We start from the raw sequence: 20,790 nt of genomic DNA, 5'->3' as shown, positions 1-20,790 counted from the left end.
GTTGTGACTGTGCGTGGCAGCGGGAGCTGGGACCAGCAGTAAGTATAACAGGGGGGCTGTCATGTCCTGGCAGGGCAGGCGACAGGGGGGGTCAAAGGGGACACTCTTACCGGGCCCCAACCAGTTGAGGGGCCCCAAGGCTTTTAAGGACTCTGAGGGACTCAGGAGCTGTAAACATGGCTGATTAGTCACCTGCCTGGCTACCTATACTAATGAGTTTAGTGACATCATGCAATGCACCAAACCACACAACGCCCTGTCATGGGCCTTCGCTATTACATTGCATAGTAACTATTAATTATCTTTTTTTTCTAATAATAAAAATCCATGTGTGGTGTGGGGGGGGAGGGGGGAGAGGGGAGAGATATCAGTGTTCCGGGCCCCAAGCTTTCTGTTGCCAGCCCTGTGTCCTGGGGGAGGAGGAGGCAGGAAGATCGTTACTGCTGGGTACACACCAAAACGATTTTGGCACAATCCCATCAATCTGGATCCAATTCAGACTGATTGGATGCAGATTTGGTCAAAATCGTTTGATTGGATCCTAATCCGATCCTACCTGCTGCAGGTAGGATCTGTAAAAGATCCATTCATCTGAATACAGAGGGGATCGGATCGTATGCAAATCGTATGTAAATCGTATGCAAATCGTACGATCCGATTTGCATCCAATCCAAATCGTTTTGGTGTGTACCCAGCATAGCTCACTGATGCGGGACTATGTAAAAACCGGACCGGACTAAACTCCGGACCGCCGGACAGGACATCAAAATCTGCAGTCCGGAGCTTATAGGGTCCGGTCCGGGGGGTGTCCTGTTCGGGGGGTGTCTTGTCCGGGGGGATCCCTGTGATAGCTATCATCAGGGACATGGGGAAGGGGAGATTACAGACTCCCCCTGTGCTCCGGACCGTCCGGTTTTTGCTACATGCCTGGACCATACAGGGAGACTTTATTCTACCCCTCCTCCTCTACCTGGTGACAGGTGTCACAGGCAGAACCCCCAGACAGGACACCCCCGGACAGGACACCCCCCGGACCGGACGCTACAAGCTCCAAAATGCAGAGTTTGATGTCTGGTCCGGCGGTTTTGTCCTGGTCCGGTTTTTACCCATACCCCACTGATGCTGCTGTGTGCAGTGAGATGATCTTCCTTCTCACACTGCAGTGCACAGCAGCATCAGGGAGCTGTGTGTTACTAGCGATTATTCCCTGTGTGAGACACCGCCGGGGAGAGACAGCAGCAGATTGCAGAGGGAGGAGAGAGCTCAGCTGCCTCTACATAAGGCAGTGCTGTGTGTGAGACCCGCCTCCTGCAAAGCATTACTGGGAGCAGGGAGGAGGTGTCTCCGTGTGTGCCTGCAGGTTCCTTCATGATCTCTGCTGCAGGAGGAACCCCCATGGCAACATGAGAAATAAGTAAGTTTGCTGAACTAGCACTTCAATGCCATACCTTCTTACAGCCTTACTTTACTACTCCAGCGTTCCCTGTCCTGTGCCCCCCTAGCCTTGCCTTCTATACCCTGTGCCCCCCTAGCCCTGCCTTCCCTGTCCTGTGCCCCCCTAGCCTTGCCTTCTATACCCTGTGCCCCCTAGCCCGGCCTGCCTTCTCTTCTCTGTGCCCCCCTAATGCTGCCTTCCATGCCCTGTGGCCCATAGCCCTGCCTTCCCTTCTCCGTGCCCCCATAGCCCTGCCTTCCATACCTTGTGCCCCCCTAGCCCGGCCTGCCTTCTCTTCTCTGTGCCCCCCTAACCCTGCCTTTCCTGCCCTGCGGCCCATAGCCCTGCCTTCCCTTCTCTGTGCCCCCCCTAGCCCGGCCTGCCTTCTCTTCTCTGTGCCCCCCTAACCTGCCTTCCCTGCCCTGTGGCCCATAGCCCTGCCTTCCCTTCTCCGTGCCCCCATAGCCCTGCCTTCCATACCTTGTGCCCCCCTAGCCCGGCCTGCCTTCTCTTCTCTGTGCCCCCCTAACCCTGCCTTTCCTGCCCTGCGGCCCATAGCCCTGCCTTCCCTTCTCTGTGCCCCCCCTAGCCCGGCCTGCCTTCTCTTCTCTGTGCCCCCCTAACCTGCCTTCCCTGCCCTGTGGCCCATAGCCCTGCCTTCCCTTCTCTGTGCCCCCCTAACCTGCCTTCCCTGCCCTGTGGCCCATAGCCCTGCCTTCCCTTCTCTGTGCCCCCCTAGCCCTGCCGTCCCTGCCCTGTGGCCCATAGCCCTGCCTTCCCTTCTCTGTGCCCCCCTAGCCCTGCCGTCCCTGCCCTGTGGCCCATAGCCCTGCCTTCCCTTCTCTGTGCCCCCCTAGCCCTTCCTTCCCTGCCCTGTGCCCCCTAGCCCGGCCTGCCTTCTCTTCTCTGTGCCCCCCTAGCCCTGCCGTCCCTTCTCTGTGCCCCCCTAGCCCTGCCTTCCCTGCCCTGTGCCCCCTAGCCCTGCCTTCTCTTCTCTGTATGACCTTACCCTGCCTTCCCTGTGCCCCTAGCTCTTTCCTCCCTTTCCTGTGCTCCCCTAGCCCTGCCTTCCCTTCTCTGTGCGTGTGCCCCCCTAGCCCTACCTTCCCTGCCCAGGGCACCCTAGCCCTATCTTCTCTTCTCTGTGCCCCCCTAGCCCTGCCTTCCCTGCCCAGGGCACCCTAGCCCTGCCTTCCCTTCTCTGTGCGTGTGCCCCTCTAGCCCTGCCTTCCCTGCCCAGGGCACCCTAGCCCTGCCTTCCCTTCTCTGTGCCCCCCTAGCCCTGCCTTCCCTGCCCAGGGCACCCTAGCCCTGCCTTCTCTTCTCTGTGCCCCCCTAGCCCTGCCTTCCCTGCCCAGGGCACCCTAGCCCTGCCTTCTCTTCTCTGTGCCCCCCTAACCCTGCCTTCCCTTTCCTGTGCCCCCCTAGTCCTTTCCGCCCTTCCCTGTGCTCTCCTAGCCCTGCTTTCCCTGCTCTATGCCCCCCCCCCCCTTGCCCTATCCTCCCTTCCCTGTGCCCTCTAGCCCTGGTTTCCTGCCCTGTGCCCCTATAGTCCAGTGTTCACTGCCCTGTGACTAACCATTAGTCTAGGCTTCCCTGCGCTGTGCCAAACACGCCATGCCCTGTGCCCCCTAGCGCTGCCTTCTCTTCTCTGTGCGCCCCTAACCCTGCCTTCCCTGTGCTCCATAGCCCTGCCTTCCCTTCTCTGTGCCCCCCTAGACTTGCCTTCTTTGCCCTGTGCACCCTAGCCCTGCCTTCCCTTTTCTGTGCGTATGCCCCCCTAGCCCTGGTTTCCCTGCCCTGTGACCCCCTAGCCCTGCCCTCCCTTTGCCCCTATAGTCCAGCTTTCACTGCCCTGTGATTAATCCTTAGTCTAGGCTTCCCTGCGCTGTGCCAACACCCCCTTGCATTATATAATATAGATATGAATGAGAAATATGCTTTTCAGTGTAAACAGAATTTTTTCCCCATCATTGTTTCATAAATAAACAGAGTAAAGCCCCATACAGTGTAAAGCCCCATACAAGCACGAGATATGTTTAACAACAATGCCTAGTGTGAACACTCAATATCGTTATTGTGATGTCACTGAATGATATTGTTCACCAATACCATTCAGTGTGTATGCTCAATTCATCCACTAAGGTTGTTTTTAGTTTTATTTCTGGTAGATGGGGTGGTAGGTAAGGGGCCCATCTTATTCTGTCTGGCGCCCCAAAATCTTTAATGGCAGCCCTGGAGACAGGCTGTGTGTTATTGCTCCGGGTCCCGGGACCGAGTTCGCTGCTGATTGACAGCCTGAGCCGCCGGCTCCATAGAGGACAGGATAGCTGAGCGACGGCGCAGCTATCCAGTCGTATCTGACACAGCAGCCTGCGGCTCAGTGACTGGCTGAGCACGCAGGCTGCAGGGAGAAGGAGGCTTGGACCTGCTGTAGGAGTCGGAGAGGAAGATGCAGGCGCTCTCTAGTTGTTCACAGCCTGTCCGCCCCATCTGCATAAGTAACAGTAAGGCAGTACATATATATATATATATATATATATATATATATATATATATATATATATATATATATATATATATATATATATATATATATATATATATATATATATATATACAGATTAGCAGTATGGCATTATGGTTTGTGTCATATAGAGTCGTTAGTAATGGGCATTGCAGTGTGTGGCATATTGTGTAATGGGCATAGAAGTGTGTGTCATATGTACAGGGCATTGTGGTGTGTGGCATATTGTGAAACGGCCATTGCGGTGTGTGGCATAATGTGTAATGGGCATTACAGTGTGTCATAATGTGTAATGGACATTGCGATGTGTAGCCTACTGTTTAAGGGACATTACGATGGGTGAAATATTGCAGTGTGCAGTATTTTTGGAAAGGGCAGCACCCCTTGAAGCGAGGCCGCATGTACGTTTTGAAATGTGCGCATTATTTATTTTTAAAACATCTGTATGTGGGGCACATTTTTACTGTTAAAACTGGGATCCATATAGTCTAGAAACACCCCTGTTTTGTTTCACCAGAATGCTATTCTGGGCTCGTTGCTGCTATGTATCAACGCACTGCATGTCGCACCGCTTGTGGACCAATGGCATGTTTTCTGGATATACCTGTTGATTGCCCTACTGCATAGGAATATGCAGGGTAGTTAGAATTGGTTTAGCATTTCAGTGCTTATATGAAGAAACACCAGCCTACGCAGTTTATGCCACAAGTCTTTGACCTAGGCTTTACCGTACTTTCCCTTTAAACCACGACACTCATGGATTACACAGGTTCTGCGGATGATTGAAACCAGGGGAAATGCAGGCTTAAAGTCAGCCAGCCACAGAACCTGTATAATTTAAAATTGTCATAATTTAAAGGGATAAACCTATTGTGATCCCAGATGACTTGACAATTCCACAATCAGATGTGGATATCATAATTGCAGATGATCATAATTGTGGCCTCTCATATGGGATTCCCAAGAGCAAGATGTGATCTAAAAGCCTGCAGGTTCACGGGGCGGGGGGGGGGGGGGGGGTTGTCCATATACATACTTGCTCTGGTGGTATGCGGCTCTTCATATTTTTTTCTCACCAGCCACTGCAGGACACACCCCTGGGTGGAAATAGATACGCCCATATGTGTCCCTAGACACGCCCGTCGTGCAGCACATAAGATATATTGTATGTGCAGCTGCCAGTGCCAACGTCCCCTGTCCTGTCTTTGACAAAATGTTGACGTGCACTAGGTTAACAATGTAGACCTAGTACACATCGACTGTGTTGACCCAGCGCACATGGATCTTTTGTCTGTGTTGACCTAGTGCCCACTGACATGTAAGTGTCAACATAGCGCACAACAACCCTTTGTCTGTGTCGTTCTAGTGCACGTAGACGTGTTGTCAGTGTCGACCTAGTGCACAAAGAAACTGTCAGTGTCGACATAGTGCACATCAACCTTTTGTCAGTGTCGACACAGTGCAGGTCGACCTGCTAGGTTGAACTTGATGGACTAACGTCTTTTTTTAACCTCAACTACTACTATGTATGTTAGTTACTATGTCGACCTACGGATTCAGTATGAAATCCCGGCGGTCGGGTTCCCGGTGTTCAAAATCCCGACCGCTGAAATCCAGACAAGGGGGGGGGACGTGGATGGCCCCCCCTTGCGGGCTCGCTGCGCTCGCCACGCTAATTTATTCTCCCTCCAGGGGTGTCGTGGACACCCACGGAGGGAGAAAGTGTTGGGATATCGGCGGTCGGGATTCTGAACGCCGGGATTTAAACTGCATCCCCGACCTACTGTAGTGCATGTCAACCTTTTGGTGCCGTCCTATTGAAGGTTTACCTAGACATTGTAGACATTTCAACCTCTTCCCGGTTAGGTTAGGCTGCAGGGTGCGGAGGGTAAGGCTGCAGGGTGGGGAGGGTTAGGCTGCAGGGTGGGGAGGGTTAGGCTGCAGGGTGGGGAGGGTTAGGCTGCAGGGTGGGGAGGGTTAGGCTGCAGGGTGGGGAGGGTTAGGCTGCAGGGTGGGGAGGGTTAGGCTGCAGGGTGGGGAAGGTTGGGCTGCAGGGTGGGGAAGGTTGGGCTGCAGGGTGGGGAAGGTTGGGCTGCAGGGTGGGGAAGGTTGGGCTGCAGGGTGGGGAAGGTTGGGCTGCAGGGTGGGGAAGGTTGGGCTGCAGGGTGGGGAAGGGTAGGCTGCAGGGTGGGGAAGGGTAGGCTGCAGGGTGGGGAAGGTTGGGCTGCAGGGTGGGGAAGGTTGGGCTGCAGGGTGGGGAGGATTAGGTTACAGAGTGGGGAGGGTTAGGCTGTAGGGTGGGGAGGGTTAGGCACCACCCTGCAGCCAAACTCTCCCCACCCTGCAGCCTAACCCTCCCTACCCGGCAGCCTAACCTATCCCACCCTGCAGCCTAGCCCTCCCCACCCTGCAGCCTAACCTTCCCGTGCGGATTTGCAACCCAGCCCATGTGACAATGACAAACACAGTAGCAGCACGTGCTGTGCGAAGGGATAACTACTTCCTTGTACTTGCACTGCAAGTTGGGGCTGTTTATTCTGTAAGGGATCCAGGAATCCAGAACCGTGTCATTGGTACAGCATGTAACGTGGTGGATTCCAGTTCCTTGTGCAAGGGAGGGGGGGGTTTCTCGTGTGCAGGAAATGATGCACTAAACTTGAAAGGTGACAAAGTGGAGAGTAATCACCAAGATGCGAAACAGCTCTTACCTGTTATTTCTCAAACCCAGCCTGTGACATGACACGTACAGTAGGAGCTGATTGGTTGGTGGTTTATTACTCTCCATGTTATCACTCACCAAGATTAGTACATTCTGCCCTACGAGAGGAGGGTGCTGGTCTCCCCGGGAGCAGTTACAGAATAATCTCTGTACCTCATGTTCTACCCATAGACCCGGAGCTGGGAGTCAGGATCAGGAGCCCTGTGTGTTATCTCACCGCCGCCTGCAGGTATGTAGCTGTACATCCCCCTGTCTGCAGGTATGTAGCTGTACATCCCCCTGTCTGCAGGTATGTAGCTGTACATCCCCCTGTCTGCAGGTATGTAGCTGTACATCCCCCTGTCTGCAGGTATGTAGCTGTACATCCCCCTGTCTGCAGGTATGTAGCTGTACATCCCCCTGTCTGCTTCACCCGCTCTCCTGTGCTGCTTATTATACACGCAGAGAAAGGACAGGCAGTGAGATTTACATAGTGAGGGAAGTGGTGCTGTGCTGCTAATCATACACACAGGGTAAGGACAGATACTGAGACTTAAGGCCCCCATACACTAGCCGATTTTGGTCAGATTTCAGCCAGATCAGTCGGATCTGGCCGAAATCGGACCAAAATCGGCTAGTTTTGATGTCCCCTCAGATCCGATGCGCGGTCCCGTGCGCATCGGATCTGCGTCGGGTGGTTGGACCTGCTGCACGTCCGACCACCCGACTTGGGACCTAGTGGGGCGGGGCGGCGCGGCGGTGGAGGGAGCAGGGGGGGCTGGGGACGCTGCGGGGGACACAGGCGGCATAGAGCCGGGCAGGGGGAGCCGGCCGGGAGCTGTCAGTAATGAATAAAAAAAAAAAAGCCCATACAATGAATGGGCGGCCTGTGACTGGCTGAGCGCTCTCTCAGCCAGTCAGCAATTGGCTGAGAGAGCGCTCAGCAGCCAATCACAGGCTGCCCATTCATTGTATGGGCTTTTTTTTTTTATTCATTACTGACAGCTCCCGGCTGGCTCCCCCTGCCCGGCTCTTTGCCGCCTGTGTCCCCCGCAGCGTCCCCAGCCCCCCCTGCTCCCTCTACCGCCTCGCACAGACACTGTCCCCCGCAGCGTCCCCAGCAGCGGGGGACACAGACGTGTCCCCCGCAGCGTCCCCAGCCCCCCCTGCTGCCTCTACCGCCTCGCACCGACGCTGTCCCCCGCAGAGTCCCCAGCAGCGGGGGACACAGACGTGTCCCCCGCCCCCCTGCTCCCACCTCTGTAGCTCCCCCCCCTGCTCCCCGGGTTTTTTACATGTGATAAATCGAGACGATTTATCACATGTAAAAAATGGCACATCAAGTGCCAATCTAATCAAGCTCCCCCGGGGAGCAGCCGGGGAAGCTCAGGGGGAAGTCGGGGGCAACTTGTCCTAAGGACAAGTCGCCCTAGTGTATGGGGGCCTTTACATAGTGAGGGAAGTGGTGCTGTGCTGCTTATCATACACACAGAATAAGGACAGATACTGAGCATTACATAGAGAGGGAAGTGGTGCTGTGCTGCTTATCATACACACAGGGTAAGGACAGATACTGAGAATTTAATAGTGAGGGAAGTGGTGCTGTGCCGCTTATCATACACACAGGGTAAGGACAGATACTGAGACTTACACAGTGTGGGAAGTGGTGCTGTGCTGCTTAACATACACACAGGGTAAGGACAGATACTGAGACTTACATAGTGAGGGAAGTGGTGCTGTGCTGCTTATCATACACACAGGGTAAGGACAGATACTGAGACTTACACAGTGCGGGAAGTGGTGCTGTGCTGCTTAACATACACACAGGGTAAGGACAGATACTGAGAATTACATAGAGAGGTAAGTGGTGCTGTGCCGCTTATCATACACACACAGTAAGGACAGACACTGAGAATTTAATAGTGAGGGAAGTGGTGCTGTGCTGCTTAACATACACACAGGGTAAGAACAGATACTGAGACTTACATAGTGAGGGAAGTGGTGCTTTGCTATAATTATACACACAGAATAATGACAAACACAGGGTAAGGACAGATACCGAGTCTTACATATACATAATTACATAGGGCCTTATTCTAGTTCACTCTTTCTGACAAAATCCTTCTTAGATGGACAAAACCATGTGCACTGCAGGTGGGGCAGATGTTACTTGTGCAGAGAGAATTAGAATTGGGTGGGGTTTTTACTGCAAAGTGAGATCTATATTGCAGTGTAAAAATAAAGCAGCCAGTATTTACCCTGCACAGAAACAAAATAACTCACCCAAATCTAATTCTATCTGCACCTGTTACATCTGCCCCCTGCAGTGCACATGGTTTTGTCCATCTGAGAAGGAATTTGCCTCTAAGAGTGAACTAGAATAAGTCCCATAGTAGTTGAGGCTGAATAAAGACTTGCGTCCATCTAGTTCAACCTATGTTTATAGTAGCTAATCCCTTGTTGTATAGTATGTTCTGATATTTTAAAGACAGAATATGTTACTTATTCGTAGCCGTGGATGTTTTTAACCAATAAATGTTTATCCAACCTTATATTAAACGTATTTATAGTGTCTGCCGACACCACCTCTCCAGGAAGAGAGTTCCAAAGTTTGACTGTTCTGACTGCAAAGAAATTTTTTCTTGTAGATGAACAAAATCTTTTTTCTTCTAATCTAAACTCATGCCCTCGCGTCCTAGATTCCTGTCTAGCAGAAAAAAGGGTGTTTGACAGTTCCTTATATTGGCCCCTGATATTTATACATGTTGAGCATGTCCCCCCTTAAACATATTTTCTCTAGTGTAAATAGTCCCACATTGCTTAATCTTTCCTCGTAGCTTAAATTCTCCATTCCCCTAATAAGCTTTGTTGCTCTTCTTTGGACTTTTTCTAATTCTATGATGTCCTTTTTATAATGCGGGGCCCAGAACTGCACTGCGTATTCGAGGTGCGGTCTAACCAGTGATTTGTACAGAGGCATAATTACTTTTGAGTCCCTAGTTTCCATGCCCCTTTTGATACATGCTAGAATTTTGTTGGCCTTTTTTGTTGCTATATTACATTGAGCAGTGGAAAGGAGAAAAGAGGACTCTCTTTGTGGGGCACTCTTGCTATGTCAAATGATAGTTTTTAAAACGTAACTTTTATTTATTTTCTTTTAAAATAATTGGGACAGAAAGGCCTTCTGTATAGGATAAGAAAAATAAATTAGTCCCTTTTGCAGTGAGCTTTTATCATATCTGCTATGCACAGGGGGATATATTAAATTAATGGAAAGGGTGATTCCCCCTCTGGGGGTCTTAAATGAACAGTGTGCACCCAGTATGGCCTATGGCTCTAAAGTCTGGGGATCGTTATGGAGGCTGATGTATTTTATTTGAATCCTGTGTTGGGTAATTTGAGGGCTATATTCCCTATTTGTGATAAAGGATTCAGAATATTTTTATGAGGGAGGAATTCCCTCGGTGGAGGAGACTGCTGTTATATCAGAGTACCTGGTATTAATAATCGGGGTCTGGCTGCAGCAAATGGAAGTTTGTGATAGCAGGGTCTGGCTGCAGTACAGAGGTGTCTGACAGCAGAGTATCTTCTGGTTACAGAAACTGTTTTCGCTACATTCAAAATTGCAACAAAGTTTTATTCGATGTTGCTAAAGTCTGGTTCTGTCTATTGCTTTGGTGTCCTAAGGAAACAATTATGCGTTTTAAATAATTCACATTCCAGGGATCACCTATGCTCAATAGTGTATGCGGGTTGCTTGTGCCACCCAGTGTAACCGCTATCCCTTACGGCAGACCACAGATTTTAGAAAGTTAGTCACTGTTGGGTGACCAGAGTGGGTCGCGATTGTAAATATAAGTGACAGGTGTATGTTCTGTGTCTATCAGAGATCACACTTGCTTACCATTGCACAAAAATAGATAATCACATAATAATTTGCTATTTATCTTGACCTAATCTGTCACTCAATCGCTTAAATTTCCCAGTGTGTGTGTGCCGATTGCACAGATAATTAGTTATTATTGCACCAAAACAGACACTCAATCGCTTAAGTTTCCCAGTGTGTGTGTGCAGATTGCACAGATGATCAGTTATTATTGCACCAAAACAGACAATCAAATAATGGCTCTGCTTCTGTGTCATGCAGGTAAATAGTGATATATTTTAAACAGTTTACATTCCAGGAAACGTTTTTGGAGAATGGTATATGTGAGTCACTGGTGCCCCACACTGTATCCGTGTGGGCAGATGACCCTTGCAGCAGATCACAAAATTTTAAACATTTTGTCACTGTTAGGTGACACAGACAGGTTGCACTCCTGAGCACAAGCAGCAAGCGTGTATTCTATGCCACTATCAAAACTCACGATTAGTTATCATTGCACAAGAGATAATACATAGACAATCAATTATCTTGACCCAATCTGTCAATCAATCGCTTAGATCACCCAGTGTGTAGGTGCCGATTGCACAGATCGTGAATCACTTATATTTAGCAGTGTATTCTTGTGCAGCCAAACAGGTTTTTTAAGACAGTGTTCTGGTATTGGTCTGTATGACCTGCGATAGTGGCAATTACCCGTTGAATGTGTCCCTGCTATTAAGCCCAAAGTGCCTGGAAAGATCACGTCAAAACAATTAGTGGTTCAATCTGTTTAGTCACTGTTTGTCAGGGCCATGTTGGCAGAAGTTGCACTGAGGGATTTCCTCCTATGGATCAGCCTGGCCCTTTAGTGCCAATCGGATTTTCTGCTTTCTACTAGTCGTACAAACGTGCATAGGACTAAAGATGAGAGAGTTTCCAATTGGACTGCAGGGTCATGGAAATATAGGCAGAGGTTGATACTCCTTTTATTGCCTGATGTATTTAAGCAAAGCCCTGTTGCTAAATGTAGCAGTGCAGGGTGTTATGCTATATACTACTTAGGCAGTCGGAGGAGTGTCATGGAAACAAGGGGTTAGAGGGTATAGGTAGGGATGTGGGACGGATATTAGACAGCACTTACATAGACAGCCATTACATCGACACCATTAGTTCGACAGCTCAATAGGTCGACGTGCTTTTAGGTCGACATACCATTAGGTCGTCAGCTCATTAGGTCGACAGCTCATTAGGTCGACATGTTTTTAGGTTGACACTGCCATTAAGTTGACAGTGTCTATGTCGACAGTCAAAAGGTCGACATGGTTTTTTCACTGTTTTTTGGCCGAAATGTCGACAGTCGACATGGACACAGTTTTAAGTGAACCGCAGCCCCTCGCAACGCTCGCTTCGCTCGCGATGCTTCGGGCACGGTGCCTCGCTGCGCTCGGCCTATTTTATTCTCCTTCCACGCCCTAGTGGATAGTAGGGCATGAAATACCGCCTGTCGGCACATGTCGGTTTAAAAAACAGTGAAAAAAACCATGTTGACCTAATGGCAGTGTTGACCTAATGGCAGTGTTGACCTAATGGCAGTGTTGACCTAATGGCAGTGTTGACCTAATGGCAGTGTTGACCTAATGGCAGTGTTGACCTAATGGCAGTGTTGACCTAATGGCAGTGTTGACCTAATGGCAGTGTTGACCTAATGGCAGTGTTGACCTAATGGCAGTGTTGACCTAATGGCAGTGTTGACCTAATGGCAGTGTTGACCTAATGGCAGTGTTGACCTAATGGCAGTGTTGACCTAATGGCAGTGTTGACCTAATGGCAGTGTTGACCTAATGGCAGTGTTGACCTAATGGCAGTGTTGACCTAATGGCAGTGTTGACCTAATGGCAGTGTTGACCTAATGGCAGTGTTGACCTAATGGCAGTGTTGACCTAATGGCAGTGTTGACCTAATGGCAGTGTCGACCTAATGGCAGTGTCGACCTAATGGCAGTGTCGACCTATTGAGCTGTCGATGTAATGGCTGTCTATGTAAGTGCTGTCTAACAATAGTCCGGATACCATAGGTAGTGGCTATCTGGATAGCAGTATAGGTGGTAACAAAAGAAATGCTGTGAGTTACCTTGGAGTACTACCTTCTGCTGTTAGAGAGTCATGCTCCAGCAGCGGACTCAGTAATGAGAGGGGTAGATCCTGTAACTGTTCAGCAGAAAGTATAGGGTAGAGTGGTCGCTTCTACTGTTGGAGTTAAATGCCACAGACTTCCCTGTTGTCCCAAAACAGAGCAGGGATAGTTAGTGTGCAGGTCTCCAATGAGAGAGCGATTAGGTACCTGGCTGTGTGCCTGGGATGGCAGAAGGTGCAGACAGGGGTAGGTCCGGTGTCTGTCTGGGGTGTCCTGTAGTTATCCCGTGTGGGATGCGGCTGTGTTGCCGAGCAGTCTCCGTCCACACTGACCCGCTGGCGAGCAGTGTCTGGTACTGATGACGCGCGTTTCGCCTCTCAGAACGGCTTGATCACATCAAGTGACCTGTGTCGGGCTGAGCCCTATGATATGGTTCGTTCGGGGATACTCCCCCGATTGGTATGGCGCCCTGATAGGCTGTATTGCCTAGTGTTGCGTATCACAATAAGTGCGGGGCTGGATGTCAGGAATCCTGTGACCCAGTTGGCCATAGTATGGGATGAGGGAATGATAATGGGTATTGCCGCTTCAGGTTTTTAGGCATTCTTGCGGTACACCTATGCCTGATTTCTACTGTTAGGAATCTGTCAGGGAGGCATTGGGACTAGAATAATTTTTTATATATTTAATACTAGTGTCCCACAGTGAGTTGGTAGCGTGGCAAACTGAGACAGGTCTTGAGGTGACCTGATGGGGAGAATAGCTGTGTCTTTTTCACAGCATGTCAATCTCTATTGTTCTCTAATCTGGGGGAGTGAGGTTTTCTCCCAGTGATGGAGAGGGACAGAATATGATGAGGATGATTAGAACATCTGGTTAGATTATTTAGTTATGTTGTTTGGGAATCAGTCATAGAGTATTTGTGTTTGTGGAGTTTGGACTTGGTAAGTGTTGTGGCAAGGCAAAACTAGGGGGTCTTAAGGTGACTTAAAACAAGCATGTGGATCTCTATTATCCTACAGTATGAGGGGGTGAGGGTTTTGGGAGGACAGTGTATATATCACTTGCTATGTCACTGGTCCTGTGGTTACTAACGGTATTAGAACACACATTGTGTTGTAAGGGGAAGGAGGTGATATGTAGTTGTGTCACATAGATTCTACATTTGTGTCGTTCGTGTCTGAGTTCCTGTGTTGGGCAGGTCCTTTCTTAAAAGTGTGTGTGTATATATATATATATATATGATCCACTCGTGCAAAAAAATTTTTTTGGAAAACGGTGAGGGGTGAGAAAAAAGGAGAGGAAAGGAGGTCTTGTGCATGGCGTAGTTTGTGGGGGCTGAGGTGAGTCAATTCTGTGATGACTGGCAGGTAGTTACCTGGTGCTGGTTGATCGTGTTATTTGTTGTAATAGGTGGGATATGTGTAAGGGTGATATCCTATGTCTGGTTGGTGCTGAGTATTTATGGGGTGTCGGAAGTGAACATTTCCCTTAGTGGGTGACCCGTGCGGTGAGGTGTGAGCTTGTATTGATTAACGGAGGTGTATACGCTCCTAAGTGTTAAAGGTATGTGGTGTTAGCTGTGTTTTAAGGGGTTTTAAAGGAAAGCACTGAAGTTGATGTTTTCATTGAGGCCTCCTGGGGCCAGGGCTCCCAGTTCGAAGGTCCAAAAGCTTTCCCGTCTTAGGAGTTCTTGTGTGATATTTCCTCCTCTTATGCCTAGGTGAATTTTCTCCAGGCCAAAGGCTTTGAAAGTTTTTGTATTACCCTTGTGTTTGAGATGGAAGTGCTTGGCTACCGTCGTAAGCTGTTTCATCTTTTTCTTGTCCTGTTCCGCGTTCCTAATGTTGCCCAGATGTTCCAGTATGCGTTTTTTCAGCATTCTTGATGAAATTCCAACATATCTCTGTCCGCAGTCACAGGTTATACAATATATGACTCCTTCGCTTTTACAGTTTATGTAGTCTTTGATTTTGATTGTATCATCATCTCTATTTTTCACCTCTGTGGTTTTAGGCATGAATTTGCAGGCCTTACAATCTCCACATGCAAAAGATCCTGTGATGTGGGGGGTTTTTGGCTTTATCCTGGTGAAATGACTGCTTACAAGGTGAGATTTGGAGATCTCCTCCAGCTCATAGAGACTGTTTCGTCCAGGTGCTTTGAGAGATCTGTATCTGATTTTAGGATATGCCAGTGATTGTGTATTATTTTCTTGATGTCCCTCCAATTCTGGTTGAAATTTCCCACAAATCTGATTTGTGTATCCTCTGTTTTGTTAGTCGGTTTTGGTTGTTGGAAAATCAGTGCTTCTCTTTTTACCTGTTGCATGAATCTCTGTGCTTTTTTGGTTGAGTTATGGCTGTATCCTCTCTCCCTCAGTCTGGTTGTGAGCTCTTTGCTTTTGAGTTTGAATATGGTATCATCCGAGCAGTTCCGTCTCAGGCGGAGGAATTCGCCCTTCGGTATGTTTTCTATTGTGGGCGGAAAGTGTGAGCTGGTTTGGTGAAGTACACTATTTGTGGAGGTGGTTTTTCTAAACAGCTCCGTCTCGATGGTATCCATGGGTCCCCTGTAGATTCTGAGGTCCAGTAAGAGATTGACTCCTCACTGATTTCATGAGTAAGTTTCAGGTTGAGTTGATTCCGGTTAAGATTTTGTATGAATTCCAGCAGAAGTTCCATGCTACCATCCCAAATGAGCAAGATGTCATCGATGTATCGATGCCACGAAATGATGTTGCATAGTTACATAGTAGGTAAGGCTGAAAAAAGACTTGCGTCCATCTAGTTCAACCTGGTATAGATATCCATTGCTGATTTGGTAAGTTCTGGTATTTTACAGACAAATTATATTTCTTATTTGTACCCATGGATGTTTTTCTCCAGTAAATGTTTGTCCAACTTTGCCTTGAACGCATTTAATGAGCCAGCCGTTACCACCTCTCTGGGAAGAGAGTTCCAGAGTTTGACTGTTCTGACCGTAAAGAAATTCTTTCTACTAGCTGAATGAAATCTTTTTTCTTCTAATCTATACTCATGCCCTCGCGTCCTAGATTCCTTTCTAGTAGAAAATAGGGTGTGTGACAGTTCCTTATATTGGCCCTTGATATACTTGTACATGTTGAGCATGTCCCCCCTTAAATGTCTTTTCTAATGTAAATAGTCCCAAATTGCTTAATCTCTCCCCGTAGCTTAAATTCTCCATTCCCCTAATAAGCTTTGTTGCTCGCCTTTGGACTTTTTCTAATTCTATGATGTCCTTTTTATAGTGTGGGGCCCAGAACTGTACTCCGTACTCTAGGTGAGGTCTCACCAATGCTTTATATAGTGGCATAATTACCCTTGAGTCCCTAGTTTCCATTCCCCTCTTAATACATGCCAGAATTTTGTTGGCCTTTTTTGTAGCTACATTACAATGGGCACTCCATCCCAGTTTGCTGTCTATTTGGACTCCTAGATCCTTTTCAAGTATGGAATTACCCAGTTCCTCTCCGCTAAGGTTGTAACTTGCACACTGGTTGTGTCTCCCAAGGTGCATAACCTTACATTTATCTACATTGAACCTCATCTTCCATTTTTTTGCCCACTCATCTAGAATTGCAAGATCATTTTGAAGCATGGTGACATCTTCTGGTGATTTGATGACTTTGCTAAGTTTTGTATCGTCCGCAAAGATGGATACATTGCTGAGTAACCCTATCCCAATATCGTTAATAAAAATGTTAAACAAAATGGGCCCCAAAACCGAACCCTGGGGCACTCCACTTAGTACCGGTATCATATCTGATACGGACCCATTCACAACCACTCTTTGTTCTCTATTACATAGCCAATTCCCTACCCATCTGCAGATATTTTCACCCAATCCTAGGTTCTCCATTTTATTAATCAATCTCTTGTGTGGGACAGTATCAAATGCTTTAGCGAAATCTAGGAAAATCACATCTACAGCATTTGGTGTGTTTGGTCCAGTTTTCATTTTCATCTTGGAAGATGTGTTCCCTTTCCCACCATCCTAGAAATAGATTAGCATAGGTGGGGGCACACGCCGCCCCCATAGCTGTGCCCCTCACCTGCAGGAAAAATTTATTGTCGAATGTGAAGAGGTTAAACCTCAAGATGTAATTCAGGAGGTCGAAAATGAAGTCATGGAATTCTGTGTGCGTTTCTATGTCCAGGAAGTATCGCACTGCTGCCAGGCCTTGTTCGTGACTAATGCTGGTGTCTAGAGCCTCGACGTCTAGGGTCACCAGTAGTTGGGTTTTCTCTAACTTGACATCATGCAATTTTTTCAAAATGTCCGAGGTGTCTTTCGTGTAAGATGGCAGCTGTAGAACAAATTGTCTCAGATGTAAGTCCACAAAGGTGCTAGCTTTTTCAGTTATTCCCCCTATGCCCGAGACGATAGGTCTCCCTGGTGGTGTGGTCGGGTTCTTGTGGACTTTTGGCAAAAGATAGAATGTTGCCATTCTCGAATGTTCCGTCCACAGATACTGGTGTTCTTTTTTTTTGGTTATGATCCCATTCATTTCCGCTCTGTCAATCAATCTTTTGAAGATGGATTTGTGATCTTCCATGGGATTGAGGAGGATTGGTTTATAGCATTGGGTGTTATGTAGCTGTTTATAGGCCTCTATCATGTATTTTTCTTTGGGCCATATCACTATATTCCCACCTTTGTTGGATGGTTTAATTTCAACCTCTGACCAACTCTTGATGTTTTTGAGTGCTATTCTCTCCTCCTTGGTCATGTTGTCCAGTCTTCTGTGTGTTTTTATGGTGTTGTTAAGTTTGTCAAGATCCCTTGACACTAATCTCGAAAATACCTGGACCTCTGGGCATATGTGTTCCGGGGGAAAAAAGGTTGATTTGGGTTTGCACATGGGTCTTGTCGTGTTCAGATTGGGTTCGTTGCTGGATTCGCTAGCTAGTTCTTCCAGTATTTGTCTTGCCTCTTCTTCTTGTTCCTCCAATGTGGGTGTGGGATGGTTTGGGTCCAAGGTCTGGGCTGATCTGGAAAAATATTTTTTCAGTAAGAGTTTCCTTCCGAACAGTTTGAGGTCCTTTTCCCATTGGAATCTATCGAAATTCTTGGATGGGGAGAAAGAGAGACCCTTTTCTAGAATCCTTTGCTCAGTTTCGTTGATTGTTATGTCTGAGAGATTGATGATTCTGAGTTTATCGGTCATAGTCTCCATCTGATGTTTGCTCGGAGATGGTGATTCCCATCTTTTTCTTTGTCTTTCCCTTCTTGTTTGCCCTCCTGGTCTTCCTCTTTGACTGTAATTGGCGCCCGATGTGCCCCCCGAGGCACACACTGGGAAATTTAAGCGATTGAGTGACAGATTATGTCAAGATAAATAGCAAATTGTTATGTGATTATCTATTTTTGTGCAATGGTAAGCAAGTGTGATCTCTGATAGACACAGAACATACACCTGTCACTTATATTTACGATCGCGACCCACTCTGGTCACCCAACAGTGACTAACTTTCTAAAATCTGTGGTCTGCCGTAAGGGATATAGCGGTTACACTGGGTGGCACAAGCAACCCGCATACACTATTGAGCATAGGTGATCCCTGGAATGTGAATTATTTAAAACGCATAATTGTTTCCTTAGGACACCAAAGCAATAGACAGAACCAGACTTTAGCAACATCGAATAAAACTTTGTTGCAATTTTGAATGTAGCGAAAACAGTTTCTGTAACCAGAAGACACACTCTGCTGTCAGACACCTCTGTACTGCAGCCAGACCCTGCTATCACAAACTTCCATTTGCTGCAGCCAGACCCCGATTATTAATATCAGGTACTCTGATATAACAGCAGTCTCCTCCACCGAGGGAATTCCTCCCTCATAAAAAAAAAAAAATATATTCTGAATCCTATATCACAAATAGGGAATATACCCCTCAAATTACCCAACACAGGATTCGAATAAAATACATCAGCCTCCATAACGATCCCCAGACTTTTAAGATCCCCAGACATTTAAGACCCCCAGAGGGGGAATCACCCTTTCCATTAATTTAATATATCCCCCTGTGCATAGCAGATATGATAAAAGCTCACTGCAAAAGGGACTAATTTATTTTTCTTATCCTATACAGAAGGCCTTTCTGTCCCAATTATTTTAAAAGAAAATAAATAAAAGTTACGTTTTAAAAACTATCATTTGACATAGCAAGAGTGCCCCACAAAGAGAGTCCTCTTTTCTCCTTTCCACTGCCATTGTACATTCGGACTCAGGGGAGCACCACCAACTCTTCAAAATAGCTGCACCCAATTCGGGAACTATAAATTGTTTTCTAGAGACTTGGTTATAGGCCACCCAGGCCGCCCCCCACCACAGGCGAGAATAGATCTCTCTTGATCTCCCTCACCCTAGGTGGGAAAAACCTAGTGCGGAATCCAAAAACCACATTCCTATATTACATTTAGCACTACACCCCAGTTTGTTGTCTATTTGGACTCCTAGATCCTTTTCGAGTACTGAATTACCCAATTCATCCCCGCTTAGGTTATAACTAGCACACTGGTTATGTCTCCCTAGGTGCATGACCTTGCATTTGTTCACATTGAACCTCATCTTTTTTGCCCACTCATCTAGATGGTCAAGATCATTTTGAAGCGCAGTGACATCTTCTGATGATTTAATAACTCTGCTCAGTTTTGTATCGTCCGCAAAGATGGATACATTGCTGAGTAACCCTATCCCAATATCGTTAATAAAAATGTTAAATAAAATAGTGAGGGGAGTGTTGCTGTGCTGCTTATCATACACAGGGTAAGGACAGATACTGAGACGTACTGTACATAGTGAGGGAAGTGGTGCTGTGCTGCTTATCATACATGCAGGGTAAGGGCAGATACTGATACTTACATAGTGAGGGAAATGGTGCTGTGCTGCTTATCATATACTGAGAGTAAGGCCAGATACTGAGACATACATAGTGAGGGAAGTGGTGCTGTGCTGCTATTCATACACACAGGCTAAGGACAGATACTGAGACGTACATAGTGAGGGAAGTGGTGCTGTGCTGATTATCATACACACAGAATAAGGCCAGATACTGAGACTTACATAGTGAGGGAAATGGTGCTGTGCTGCTTATCATATACTGAGAGTAAGGCCAGATACTGAGACATACATAGTGAGGGAAGTGGTGCTGTGCTGCTTATCATACACACAGGGTAAGGCCAGATACTGAGACATACATAGTGAGGGAAATGGTGCTGTGCTGCTTATCATACACACAGGCTAAGGACAGATACTGAGACGTACTGTACATAGTGAGGGAAGTGGTGCTGTGCTGCTATTCATACACACAGGCTAAGGACAGATACTGAGACGTACATAGTGAGGGAAGTGGTGCTGTGCTGATTATCATACACACAGAATAAGGCCAGATACTGAGACTTACATAGTGAGGGAAATGGTGCTGTGCTGCTTATCATATACTGAGAGTAAGGCCAGATACTGAGACATACATAGTGAGGGAAATGGTGCTGTGCTACTTATCATACACACAGGGTAAGGCCAGATACTGAGACATACATAGTGAGGGAAATGGTGCTGTGCTACTTATCATACACACAGGGTAAGGCCAGATACTGAGACATACATAGTGAGGGAAATGGTGCTGTGCTGCTTATCATATACTGAGAGTAAGGCCAGATACTGAGACATACATAGTGAGGGAAATGGTGCTGTGCTGCTTATCATACACACAGGGTAAGGCCAGATACTGAGACATACATAGTGAGGGAAATGGTGCTGTGCTACTTATCATACACACAGGGTAAGGCCAGATACTGAGACATACATAGTGAGGGAAGTGGTGCTGTGAAAAGGACAGATACCGAGGCTGGCAGACCAGAGAAGCAGTATAGCACAGCACATTATCACTGTAATCAGCAGCTGTAATGACCTGACTGACCTGTATTATCTCTGTTACAGAGGGTGATACATAACCAGCTGCTCGCTGTCTGGTAGCCATGGCAACAGGTGAGATCTGGGCTCCTGTGAGATGTATGTATATAACACTCCAGCCATGTACTCTTATGTGCAATATATGTCATCCAATGAGTGGTAGACAGTCCATATGCTCGACATGCACAAGGAC

General features: G+C 47.6%; 1 protein-coding gene across 2 annotated transcripts in view; it reads left to right on the top strand.

Moving 5' to 3' along the window:
* Positions 1 to 1,302: 1,302 nt before the first annotated feature.
* LOC146075961 (phospholipid scramblase 2-like) overlaps positions 1,303 to 20,790 on the top strand; it is a 39,114-nt gene continuing 19,626 nt past the window's right edge. Inside the window, exons 1-3 of one of the 2 annotated variants that reach the window (XM_083185688.1) lie at positions 1,303 to 1,414; positions 6,853 to 6,910; positions 20,625 to 20,672. In XM_083185688.1, the coding sequence (XP_083041814.1) occupies positions 20,663 to 20,672 (10 nt within the window). In that variant the 5' untranslated portion in view covers positions 1,303 to 1,414; positions 6,853 to 6,910; positions 20,625 to 20,662. The remainder of the gene's footprint in view (positions 1,415 to 6,852; positions 6,911 to 20,624; positions 20,673 to 20,790) is intronic. The other variant, XM_083185689.1, reaches the window with a different exon arrangement.

Source organism: Crinia signifera, chromosome 4, assembly GCF_055691185.1.
Source record: "Crinia signifera chromosome 4, ASM5569118v1, whole genome shotgun sequence".
Taxonomy (NCBI): domain Eukaryota; kingdom Metazoa; phylum Chordata; class Amphibia; order Anura; family Myobatrachidae; genus Crinia; species Crinia signifera.
The sequence above is the reverse complement of the archived record's forward strand: the minus strand, read 5'-3'. Positions and strand labels throughout refer to the sequence as shown.